This window comes from Populus alba, chromosome 2 (genome assembly GCF_005239225.2).
Source record: "Populus alba chromosome 2, ASM523922v2, whole genome shotgun sequence".
Taxonomy (NCBI): domain Eukaryota; kingdom Viridiplantae; phylum Streptophyta; class Magnoliopsida; order Malpighiales; family Salicaceae; genus Populus; species Populus alba.
In genome coordinates, this window is record NC_133285.1 from 10,493,147 (window position 1) to 10,505,127 (window position 11,981).

The following is an 11,981-nucleotide window of genomic DNA, read 5'->3' on the forward strand; positions in this document are numbered from 1 at the left end:
TGTTCCAAAAGCAAATGAGTATAAACTGTAATCAATCGTTTTACACTACTTGACACCAACTCACTGTTATTGGCAGGCCAAAAGAAAAAGTGCCAACTGTGTCATTGGTCTCGCAAATTTGAGCACTTCTACTCGACTGCGTCGAAAGAAACACTATATTGATGTTGAAAATATACGGTAGAAGGTAAAATTCCAAGAACAGCACAATTTTTGTGCGGGATTATCCAAGGAAAGGTAGATACTTGAACTCCGCAAATGATGCCTCCATTATTGATATCATGAGTACCGTTTATTTAATAGTTCCAAGAGAAGAACTGCAGCAGAGTCTTTGGCCTTCTTAACACTCGGCATTGGTTCTCCCACACATTCGTCTGTCCATCCTCTATCGGTAGTATTCACACGAACTGAGAACGTAAACCTCTTCGCATGTGCAGGACCACCCTCATTGACACACCTTAAAAGCCGAAATATAAAATTAGTAAAATGATGCTGTTTTTTATCTATTATTTTGATACAAGGACAGACATTGGATAATATTCTTACCGATAAGATGGCATAGGCCAATTTCTACGCAAGCAGATATCATTTAATGTTTGTCTAGTAAAGGTTTGGTTGCCGTTCCTTTTCTTCTTCCCATTTTCATCACTCTTTTCCTTGGCTTCAGCTGTTTCCTTCTCTTTCAAAACAACAAGTGCATTCCTGGCGGCGAGTTTCTGTGCCATTTTCTTTTGTGGATTTTGTGCAACTCCTACCTGAACACCATCAATGAAAACTTCAACAGTAGCCAAATTGCCACTTCGACTGGCTTTGTATTCCAATCCTTCAGCCTGTTGCTGGCACCGTTCCTGCAGCTCCCTTACAGGATGCATTGGCAGGGTTTCTGGAGTGACCATTGGATGCAACAGAGGTTGAAAAACCTGTAATAAGGGGACGCGAGACAAAGAAATCATCATCAAATATCCTCATTTATGAACAGTAGGAACTGAAAAGCTGAAAGGGTTGATGAAGAGGTATGACAGCCGCGCTAGTGAGTTCCAAGATTAAAAACTAACCTTCCACACAGCCGCTGTATCTCGTCCGCTGTCAAGAAAAATAGCACCAGCAATGGATTCAACGATGTCACCAAGAACCTTTGGAGCTTTGCAATCTCCCAAACCAAAGGAGTTGAACCCTGGCTTCAATAGTTCATCTTGAACTTCCCTAACAAAGTCCCGAATCTGTAACATTGTTCACAGAGTGTAAAGACTTCATAAAAGAGACCAAGTAAATTAAAAAACCATGGCCACCCCACTACACTAACAAAGGAATAAGGTAGCAAACCTGCTTTTCAAGGGCACTTGACCCATGTCTAAGGTGCGCATGAAGCTTATGTTTAACTGCAACACGTGCAAAATTTTCATTGTTTACAGCAGCAGCTCGCAAGTCTGTCAGGCGACCAGGGGGCAGATTTGTATATGTAAAAAACAAGTGCCTAGTAATAAGATGATCTAAGACCGCGTCACCAACAAATTCTAATCGTTGATAGCAGGATACTCCGGAAGATGGTCGTGAAGCATGCGTTATGGCTTCTATCAACAAGCCACGATCATTGAACTTAATATCCAAGGCACCTTCTAAAGTATCAAAGTCAACACTCCTAAGAACACTTTCTGGAACATTGAATGGCCTAGATGCACCATCTATCTCTTCATGATCAAACTCTACCTGAATTCCAGTCCATTTCATAAGGTGGTTAACAGCATTTTTCCCACCTTCAACATAATAAACACCAATTAATGCTTCAACAACATCTGCCAATGTCTTGCTAGAGAGGACTCTGTAAGAACTAGCATCACTCTCAAGTTCACCATCTTCAATTTCATTTTCATACCCATCATCAAGATGATTCGTTCCGGTTCTATCCTCAGCAAGTGACTTCTCCTGATCAAATAAGTACAAGTCTCCATCTTTTGTTTCCTCATCAAAGACAGGCAACACTCCAGGAGCAGCCCATCGAGAAGGAGCAAAGCGATCTGCTTGGATATATGACTGAAGTCCTTTGTTAAGTGCATTTTGATACAAAACCATATTACTTACCATTTGTTGCCTCATTCTAGTAAGTTGACCCTCATGTTTCTGGGGATACTTCAGAAAAAGAAATCGACTAACCACCCATTTCAGGTAAGCATCTCCTAGAAGCTCTGCTCTTTCATAGCAGAATGTCTCTTGGCATGAAGCAGCAGTCAAGGCTTCCAAGATCTGTAGACAAAGGAGGAACACATCAGTTACAAGGTAGTTCACAGCCTTCAGACTTTCAAGTAATAAATAAAATACCTTTGAAGCAGGGACTGGATAATTTATTATATCCTTAAGTTCAACAGCGAGCAGCATGCTTTCAACCCTCCTCATTATCGATGGTAATCTCTGGGCACCTCGAACAAGTGATCCAGGAAGAGGGTGCACCAGACACAGCTCAGGAGGAAGAAACACATAGTAAGTCTTGTCAAGATTCTCTTCAGCATCACCTTCATTTGCTACAAAAACAAAATTTGTCCATTTAGCTCAATAAACTAAAAAACTTTGAAGCATGGTTTATGGGCAGAGATGGTTCTGCTCCTGAAGGATAGGGGAATATACATACAATCTGAGTGTTCAAACCGAGGGGATAAGAGATTCTTGCAGTATGAAACACCACGTCCTCTTAGTAAAGGCTGCTGCTTAAATATCAATTCAACTCCATACCTGATAATAATACATAAATATAATCAATATCCTGATGAAAACAAACTCAGTAGTGCAAAAAAGAAAAAAAGAGCTTCTCCAATCAATTAGGGGACATGAATATTTCCATCACAAATTCAGATAAGTTTTCCTCTCTTCAGGCACAACATTTGAGATGCATCAAAGTTACCAGTAATGGCATCAGCCCATAGCAATTAATAAGGTATTCAATTATCTTCAGAGAGAAGAAAGGGGCGAGAGCTAATAAAAAATTATTAGGGAAAGCAATGAGGATCGCACTTTTGCTTGTAGTAATCAGCATATGAGCTGTACTCCAGAGGACCAAGATAACCCTCTTTTCTTGGAAATGAGATCTCCGCAGTCATATCATAGCATATGGAATCCACATAAAACCTCTTCCCAGAGTGAGCAGCTGTTACAATTCTCCCCATCAAAGCATCAGCATTGACACAAGTATCAGCCATCATCAATTTGCCTTTGGTCAGCTCCAGTTTTTGCGTCTCAGTTGCATCGCATCCCCTCTTAGGAATCAATCCAGAAGCTTTCACAACATCAAACTGTGCTACAGCTCCCCTGATGCCATAAGTGGGATGAGCTTTCTGTCCAAAAGCAATTCCATGTCGCAATTTCCCAAAACCATACTCCCTCCTGTCTCCACCAAGTGTCCTCTCATTTGTACCAAGGTAAACATCTGGTCGAGCTCTCTGAAGAGGATTGCTCCAAGCATCTGTTCCAATTATATTTTCAACCAGATCCCAGTCAATTTCTTTTATAGGATCTACAGACTTATCGCTAACCATAGGGACGAATAAATAAGCTTTTGCAGGATCCCATGGAGTGGTGGAAGGTTCAACATCCACATCCAGTACAATGCTCATCAACCTTACATGAAAAGTTTTGAGGGATGCCAGCTGCACACAATCAGGGTCAAACATATCAGTAACCAAATGCAGAGATGTACATTGAGAAAAGTGAATAGGAGTGGTTGGAGTTTGGACCATTATTCCAATAGTTAACTAAAACCAGACCTGACTTTCCGTAATAGCTATGTGACCCCTAAAGACAAGAGATGCCTTCGTTATCATGGTTCGAGCGATAAATAGATCCATCGACATCGATAAGACCTGAAGAAATTGAGGTGTTAAAGAAAAATGCTTAACATATCTATCTATGCTGAAACTGAAAATAAATTGATATACCTCTGCATCCAGCTCATTGCCAAAAAGCACAGCAAAATTTGAAACTTGAGCCAAGAATGGATCATTTGAAGTGCCACTGTTTAAGCATTTGACTCCATACAAGTAGAGATGAAGCACTTTGGAGTTGTTGCAACCATCCCTTCCGCATAAGATCCATTCTCCCTGGAAGGCCAAAGAGAATAAGTATCTATGCTCTACGAGAAGACCATAATTAAAAACAAACCTATAGCAGCACTTATTTTACACTGCACAAAACAGATAACCTGCAATGATATAAAAACACTATGGAAAGGGAGAAAAAAGATAGGAAAATAGAAGGAATAGAAGGCATCTTCTAAAGATTAGCATTTGAATTGGTGTGATGAGAGAGAAGTGACACTTGCAATACACATGTTCTGGGTATTTTTGCAGTTCATTGAGATGCAAGTTCAAAATCTTGTCATCCACGAACTCCCTGACCCCCCAAATCCCAACACCTTTTCCTGTTTAAAAGAAGACATGGAGAGGAAGAAATAGAGAAACCCCACTCCACTAAACTACTGTCTCAGGCTATTCTTTACCTCTGAAATTCTTGCACCTACTAGGTATAGTAGCCAATTTCTTATAAACTCCCAGTTTTCAATGTTTTTCTTACACCTACTAGGTACAGTAAAGTGCAGGCAAATGACAAAGGACAAGAACATGCTCCTATTCTTATTAGGTATAGAAAAGAGTTTGAACTGGCAAAGCAAAGAAAATGGTGTAGCAAAAAATAGGGACAGAGATATTCACCGACCCAGACCATCAGGATAGTATTCTAAAGTTTGATATCTATCTGTGTCTTCAAACAACACGAGCAAATTTGAGCAGGCTCCTATTTTTTCTAATCCATCATTGACAAAAATTTCTTTCACTGAACTTAACCATTACCAATCATCAACCCACAGGCAGTCATAACCATGAAACAAACAGTACAAACTTACCTGGAGTGTCTTAGCTACACCTTCAGGATAGAACTCCCGATGCCTAGCAGTCCCAGGAAGTGGTTCACCTTCGTCATTCTGGTCAACCTTGTCCTTTTCTTCCTCACTTCCCTTGTCTGGCAAGAGCATGTCAGTAAATGCTCCCATCTCATGAAGCTTCTTGCAAGCAGCCAAACAAACAGCCTGCAATTGATCAGATAATTAACACATTCCTAAATTAAAAGCAGCAGAGCTAGCATGATTGTGATGACAAAGTAGCATGCCTGATGTGCAAGGCGCACTGAACTGCATACAGGACCCTCAAGCTCCTCAAATGGTGCATTACAAGGAAGCTGAAGCTTGCATGAATATTCCGTGGGACCTCCTGGCTTCTCATGCTTCTCCATAATAAACCCAGGACGAAGTATTGAATACCTGGATAGCAGAAATATTGGAAAAGAAATTAGCACTCCTTAACAACCAATAAGATTATAGCTGAAGTTATCAACAATAGATTAATGAGGCACCTGTCACTGGGTAACTGAGAGCAATAGAAATGAACAAGTCCAACAGCAGAATTTAAGCTCACAACAGCACCAGTAGACTCCACCTGATACACAGTTCCTGGTATTGAATCTACTGCAATTAACCTTGAAGTATCCTTAAGATGACTGAGGTCAGTTCTCTCAATCGCTTCTTTCCTCAGGGTCTCCTCACTATTCCTAGCATTCCTTAAGAATGCTCCATGAGACAGGTTTCCCCTGAGATATGGTAAAAGTTTTAAGTTATTTGATATCTACCACCAGTTAGAAGATGAGACTGAGATTAGATCCAACACGATTACCTCTCCACCATCAAGATGTAATCAGAGCCTGGTTTTCTTGCACGACCTCGAGACTGAATATATGCAAGAACAGTTTTTGCAAGATCAAAGCGAATAACAACATTGCATTGCCTAATATCAAGTCCTTCCTCAGCAACACTGGTAGCAACTAACAATGTCACCTATACAATATATGGAAGCATTAAGTGGGCATTAGCATAAAACTTCAGCTTTTGAAGAATTCAAATCAGCAAGTATGGCATTGATACATACACGACCATCTCGAAATTTGGCAATTGTGTCTTGCATTTGGCTTGTTCTCATTTCCTGACTATTATTGTGCCCTATCATACTTGCACACCTAACAAAACTTAGAGATGGAAGTTCTGCAAAGACCTGTGAGACATAACATAACAAGTTGCAATGAGAACCATGTTACAGGGAGCAACACAGACAAAAGTATTAACATATGTGACCTTAGGAAGAACCAAAGCAGCTACAACGCGCTCAACAAAGATGATTGCACGAAAATCCTCCGTGTGCTGATATCTGAGTAGTATTTTAATCAGTGACTGCACTTTAGGGGTCACTTTTCCATCAGCTACAGCAGCTCCTATTATCACATCAACATGTTCTCCACCAGAGACAACTACACCACAGAATTGAACAAGGAGAGAAGTGTATCAACATAATTTCCCTTCAAAACTACTTAAAACTGCTAAAGTAGTAAAATCAAGAGCAGAACTGAGGTCTGCATAGCGATACACACTGGTGCGTCATGTCCCCAGTCACATAATGAATATTGCATATGAGAGGTACACTTCCCTAAGTTTCCCTCTATGCCAATAGTAAGGTATTTTTGACACACTGAGATCATTTGTTTCAAGCAGTTTCAAGAAGAGATCACTATACCAAGGAATTAATCTAAATTTCCCAACTTAACGGTTCTACACTACTCCTAATTATACTTTTACCGATGCAACTCTTAATTGTACTCCTACAATAAATAATGGATTCAACTTTCTCCAGAAATTTCAATTCAATAATTTTCTAATTGTCAAAGTGAAGACTAATTCTAAGAAATTCAGATTGGTACAGATTTACAATCTCATCTGCACCAAGCCTTGATCTCAAACAGGTAAATGGGCCAGCTATATGAACCATTTTGTTTCACCATTATAGACTTACTGAATGTTATGTTGGCAAGAATTAACAACACCCACCGTGACTGTCAGGGAGCTCTCCCTCCTCAATCTCATCAAAACCAGGCCCATCTTGAATATTGCCATTCCCATTGTCTGAAACTTTTGTATCCTTGTCTGTAACAGCTCCCTCTGTTAATTGGCATTGTAAGAGCAACACGACTCTTTCTAGGTAGGATTCTTGAAACTTAACATCAAGCTGATAGTTTGCTCTCTCGTCATTTTGTAAGGCAGTCAGAAAGGATTGTGCAACCTGCAATAAACATGGATGCAAAACCAAGTATACTGTTATAGCCATTCAAAGTTACAGTCCCACAATGCAAGATTCTCAGGAAAAAAAAAAAAAGTAGAAAGAGTCCTATCCATCAGCAATTTCAATAAAGTCATCACTCTCAAGATTCATGGTGGCAGGTCCAAGACATTTACCATTGACTAAGCAATGGAACCCTAAACAATTGTGTTTTCAATAACAAAGGACAAAGTAAACCACTTTGTAGGTACCTTGTAAGCACACCACTGACCCAGATCACCAAGTGCATAATTAATTGCCCTCAACTTTTGAATTAAGTTAGCAGCCCCATCACTTTCCGTTCTTTCAGAGACACCATAAACCTGGCGCAGCTCTTCCTTGGCCCCAGCATCCCTAGCTCCCATAAATTGCCATTTACTTCTTCTCGAGCTTGACTGTGCAGCTTCCTCAACAGCCGCTTCGATTTGCTTTATTTGTTCATGAAGGGACCACAAGCTAGCTGCTTTGTCGTATTCCACCACAACCTCTGCCGGCATTGGTACATGCTTTTCCAGTTCCTTGCGGTCTTTTATCGTACAAACAATTGAGTCCAGTTTACTTTCAAGATTGCGGATCTTTATTGCACAATCCACCTGACTTGAAACACCTGAAACACAACACTATAAGTACAAGGTTTTACAGCTTGAATACGAACTAAAAAATCCTGATTAAAGAAAACTCTTCTAGGAAAGCAAACAGCTTCAAATTCAACAGTCACAAATTAATGAATACCCTTTAAGTTAACAGGAGAAGCTGTCATTCCAAAAACAGATGGTCTCTTCTCCTTGGGAGTTGTATGGTAAAACTCAGACATCACAAGAGAATATGGATGTTTCTTCACAGCATGATGACACTCATCCAGAATGAGGAGATTTATGGCTTCCATTTTGATTATGCTGTGCCTCAGAATGTTCAAAAGAATTTGGGCTGTCATTACTAAAACCTGCAGAGATAGAAAAGCAACTAAATAGATCAAGGAACAAGCTACCACCAGAGTGGAAGCAAGCAAATTATGTATCTATTTCCTGTTACTAATGGAAATTTTGCATAACCAAAAAAAATAAAATTCAATGGACCTCAAATTAGACAGGGATAGCCATAAGCAGCAACTCCATCGGTTTAAAATGACACATATTGTTGAAACACTTGGGCAACAGGCAACATAAGTGTTATGAATGAATGTTGTTATCCACTTTTCTAAAAGAATATATCTAAAACTGTGGCAGCTGTGATGGAAAGAGATTTCCAGGGTGTTTCCCCTTCCCCTTCATTCTTCCTAAATGTAACCCCATTAATGGTTTTGATAAGATCCCAGCTCGATACATTAGCTACGTCATAAAATATATTGAGAACAAAACAACAGGCAGATTAGATAGCTCAAAATAACACATTCATCATTAAAATTTCTGGCATTCCTTTGTAATAATATTACCCAGATATGGAAATAATAGCAAAACACCCTCAAACATACCTATCTTCCCTTCATCAAAACCCAAAAAAAATACCTATCTTCCCTTCATCAAAACCCAAAAAAACCATTTGCATCAGATGCAAAATTTTCTGGAGGTATTGTCACAGGTATCCCTCCCCTAAAATATAAATTTCAACACAAAAGAAAAGATCCAGGGCAATGCACAACCAAACGATCAATTGGATTCTAACTTCTTTTCATTCTGCACATTATTAGGGCTAAGAGCTCCTTAAAACCTTGTGGCTTGCATATTATTTTGAGCTCAGTCTCTTGTGAATTAGTGACTACGCTCAAGTCTAATTTTCAAGAAAACTTTGGACATACAAACACCAATTTGAGAAAAGTCACAAGGAGCACAGAGGTAAGAGAGAAGCCAGCAAATAAAACTAATATTTATACAAATCACACAATAAACATACTCAAAGTTTGGATAAGAGACTAGAATGAACTGCAAAGGTGGTGACCCGATTCTCTTACTACTGTACCTTCCCCAGACCTTTGGGGTTGTTAAAATAAAACTTCTATGATAAATGGTTCAAACTATCAGATGCTAGAAAACAAAGGGTTTCCCACATATAATTCAAGATACAGCAACCATAAGAAGAAACTACTGTTAACTGCAGCAAGCCCCAAATTTCTTTGTACTGCTAATGTTTTAAAAAATCATGTCAAGTTAATAGCCATTGTCATAATCACCGGTGATGACTACAGTGAACATGTGAAATAGAGAACAGAAAGATATAACAATTGAATATCACAAAAATATTGCTGTGGAACCAAAATCTAACATAAAGAAAAAACTTCAAGAGCTACCTGTTTTGTTTCAAACTCACGCTGCCATCTTCGAGTATCCCAGAAATCTTGACCCATCTCACCACAATAATGGCCCACTTGGTAACCAGTGCTCTCACGAATAACTTCTGCTTGCTGAAGTCAGAAGAGCAAGACAATATAATCAAGCAATACTTGCAGTCAATAAAGATCATCAAAGTTTTACATTCCTAAAGCAACATAGTCTTCAGAATAAACTACCTGATAAACAAGTGGAACCTTCGGAACTAAAAATACAGCAAGAATTTTTTTATTCTGCCTTTGCAAGTCATTGCAGATGCTTCTGATGAGGAGTACAGCAATGAGTGTCTTCCCTGCCCCTGTTTCAAGAAAAGCTATTGTATTTTTCTTCTTAGCCTGGTCAAGAACATCCAATTGATACTGGCGGGCCTGTTCTTCAGGGACTTTCTCTTTACTCTCCTCTGATTTCTTCTCCAGCTCTCCCTTGCACTCCTGGATTTTGTCATTTGCCTCCCTTCCTTCTTTGCTATGATCAGCTTCCCAAGTGCCCAATCGGAAAACCATGTCTTTGGAACCTGAACGATCCCTCTCCCAATAACCCCTAAGTTCTCTTTCCCTCCAATCCCTATCTCTACAATCCCTCCTATTACTACCACTATATCTATCTCTTCTTCGACTAATATCCCTATCCCTTCTATCGCTTTCATCCCAATCCCGTGACCTCTTCCTGCTAGAACCTCTCTCCCTATCCCTATGCTCATGCTGCCCTCTACTAGAATACACTTTCTCATTTCTATAACAACAAAGTCTAGCCCTTTTACCGCACCTTTCATCACCATCAATAGCTTGCTCCGTCGACTGCTCATCCTTCTTCCCATTTTCTTTAACAAAATTGTTTGAGGACCTCTCTTCTCTCTTCCCATTGGACAAATTCAACCCATTACCACCATTCTCCACCTGCCCTTTTCTGTCAATATTGTCCTTATCACCACCATTTGATTGTGATACCGAGCTCCCATTGCAAACTCCATTTTCAACATTAACAAACCAACCATCACCAACAATGCAATCCCGACTTCCATTGGAAGCATTAGCTGTCGTACTAGCATTATGAAGAGGAGGAAGACCACTACCATTCTTGATACTATCAAGAATGTGATCAATCCCTCCAAAGAAATCATTATTAACATTGGAATTATTATCAACAGATAATTCTGGAACAATTGAAGTATCAAAATCAACAAAATCATCTATAATATCACAAGAAATATCCTCACATGCATCAAGCCAGTAAGACGGACCACCTCCACCTCCACCTCCGCCTCCACCTCCAATCCCCGAAACCCTACCATTACTCTCGCTCTCCATTACCTCGGGTAATTTAACTAGTGGTGATCAACACTCTAAAAGGAGAAGAAGAAAGAGTAAAGTAAAATATATAAAAAATCAAGAAAACAAAAACAGAATCAAAATCCAAGCAAAAACAAATGAATAAGATCTCGATAAAGCGAAAGAAAGAGCGAGTGGCTGAAGAGGGGGTTTGATTGTTTCTTTTCTTTTTCTTTTTTTCTTTCTGAAATGCAGATTAGGGTGGATAGACCGTACGAAGCACGCGAATATTTAAGAAGGGTAATAAACAAAAAGAATTTCTTTTTTAATTGCTGTTTGGTTGTGTGATTCTTTTAGATTCACACGGTCTATCAACCCTTAATTCTGCTTCCTTGCTCCTCCCTTTTTTTTTCTCCTTTAGTTTTATCTTCTGATTGAAATCAAGCCAGACCTCCAATCCCAACGTGCTTTCTCTTCTTCTTCTTCTTCTCTCTCTCTTTATGTTCTCTGCAGTGGCTATGGCTTTCTTCTTATATTCTCTTGCTGGTTTAAGGAAGATACGAAGCAAAGAGGGGGCGAGACGAGAAGGATTCCTTTTCTCTTCTTTTTTCAAACAAAAAAAAACAAAAATTAAAAGAAGGAGAAGAAGAAGAAGGAACAGAAGACAAAAGGAAAGGAAGCTAAGGGCTTAAGGCAGTTCTGTAAGAAAGTAGAGTAAGACTGTAAAAAAGGAGTGTTGGCCTCGAAGTTACTTCTGCGTGATTTTTTCGAAACTTCTGGCGGTGTACGATATCTTTTAATGTAGCAAATGATCTCTCGACGCGTGTTTTCTCCGCACCGTGGGCTCTTCTGAATGGTCAAGGCTGCCGGGGTTTTTTTGTTTTTTTTTTTTTTAAGGAAATTCAACAGTAGTTGCCTTGTTTGTTGCTTCATGCGTTTGCTTGTTTCCTGATGTTTTCGGAGCAAAAGGAGGGGGGCAGGGTTTAGGGTTAGAGAAATGGGAGCATTGAATTTATGTTTGGAAAAAAAGAACTTTGACACGTGTCAATTCGATGACAGTAGGACCCACGCGGGTGGAATTTTGGTATCATTCGATGGAAAAAAGATCGCCAGGAAGCTACAAAATATTTGCCGAAATGATAGGTCCGTCTGATGGGACATTCTGGTCCGTTTGATATATTCTTTTTTTACTATTTTTTAACCCGTATGGAAAA

The 11,981-nt window shown here is 39.5% G+C and overlaps 1 protein-coding gene across 1 annotated transcript; it reads right to left on the minus strand.

Moving 5' to 3' along the window:
• Positions 1–11,742, minus strand: LOC118044417 (endoribonuclease Dicer homolog 1). The gene is made up of 20 exons (XM_035052685.2): positions 9,679–11,742; positions 9,460–9,573; positions 7,908–8,118; positions 7,388–7,782; positions 6,908–7,139; positions 6,161–6,333; positions 5,958–6,080; positions 5,706–5,866; positions 5,389–5,622; positions 5,146–5,296; positions 4,883–5,065; positions 3,921–4,082; positions 3,750–3,845; positions 3,001–3,632; positions 2,621–2,721; positions 2,314–2,513; positions 1,321–2,238; positions 1,053–1,217; positions 544–917; positions 1–454 (listed from the first exon to the last, which is right to left on the minus strand). The coding sequence occupies exons 1-20, from the start codon at positions 10,804–10,806 to the stop codon at positions 277–279; spliced, it is 5,931 nt and encodes a 1,976-aa protein (XP_034908576.1). The 5' UTR covers positions 10,807–11,742; the 3' UTR covers positions 1–276.
• Positions 11,743–11,981: the final 239 nt, after the last annotated feature.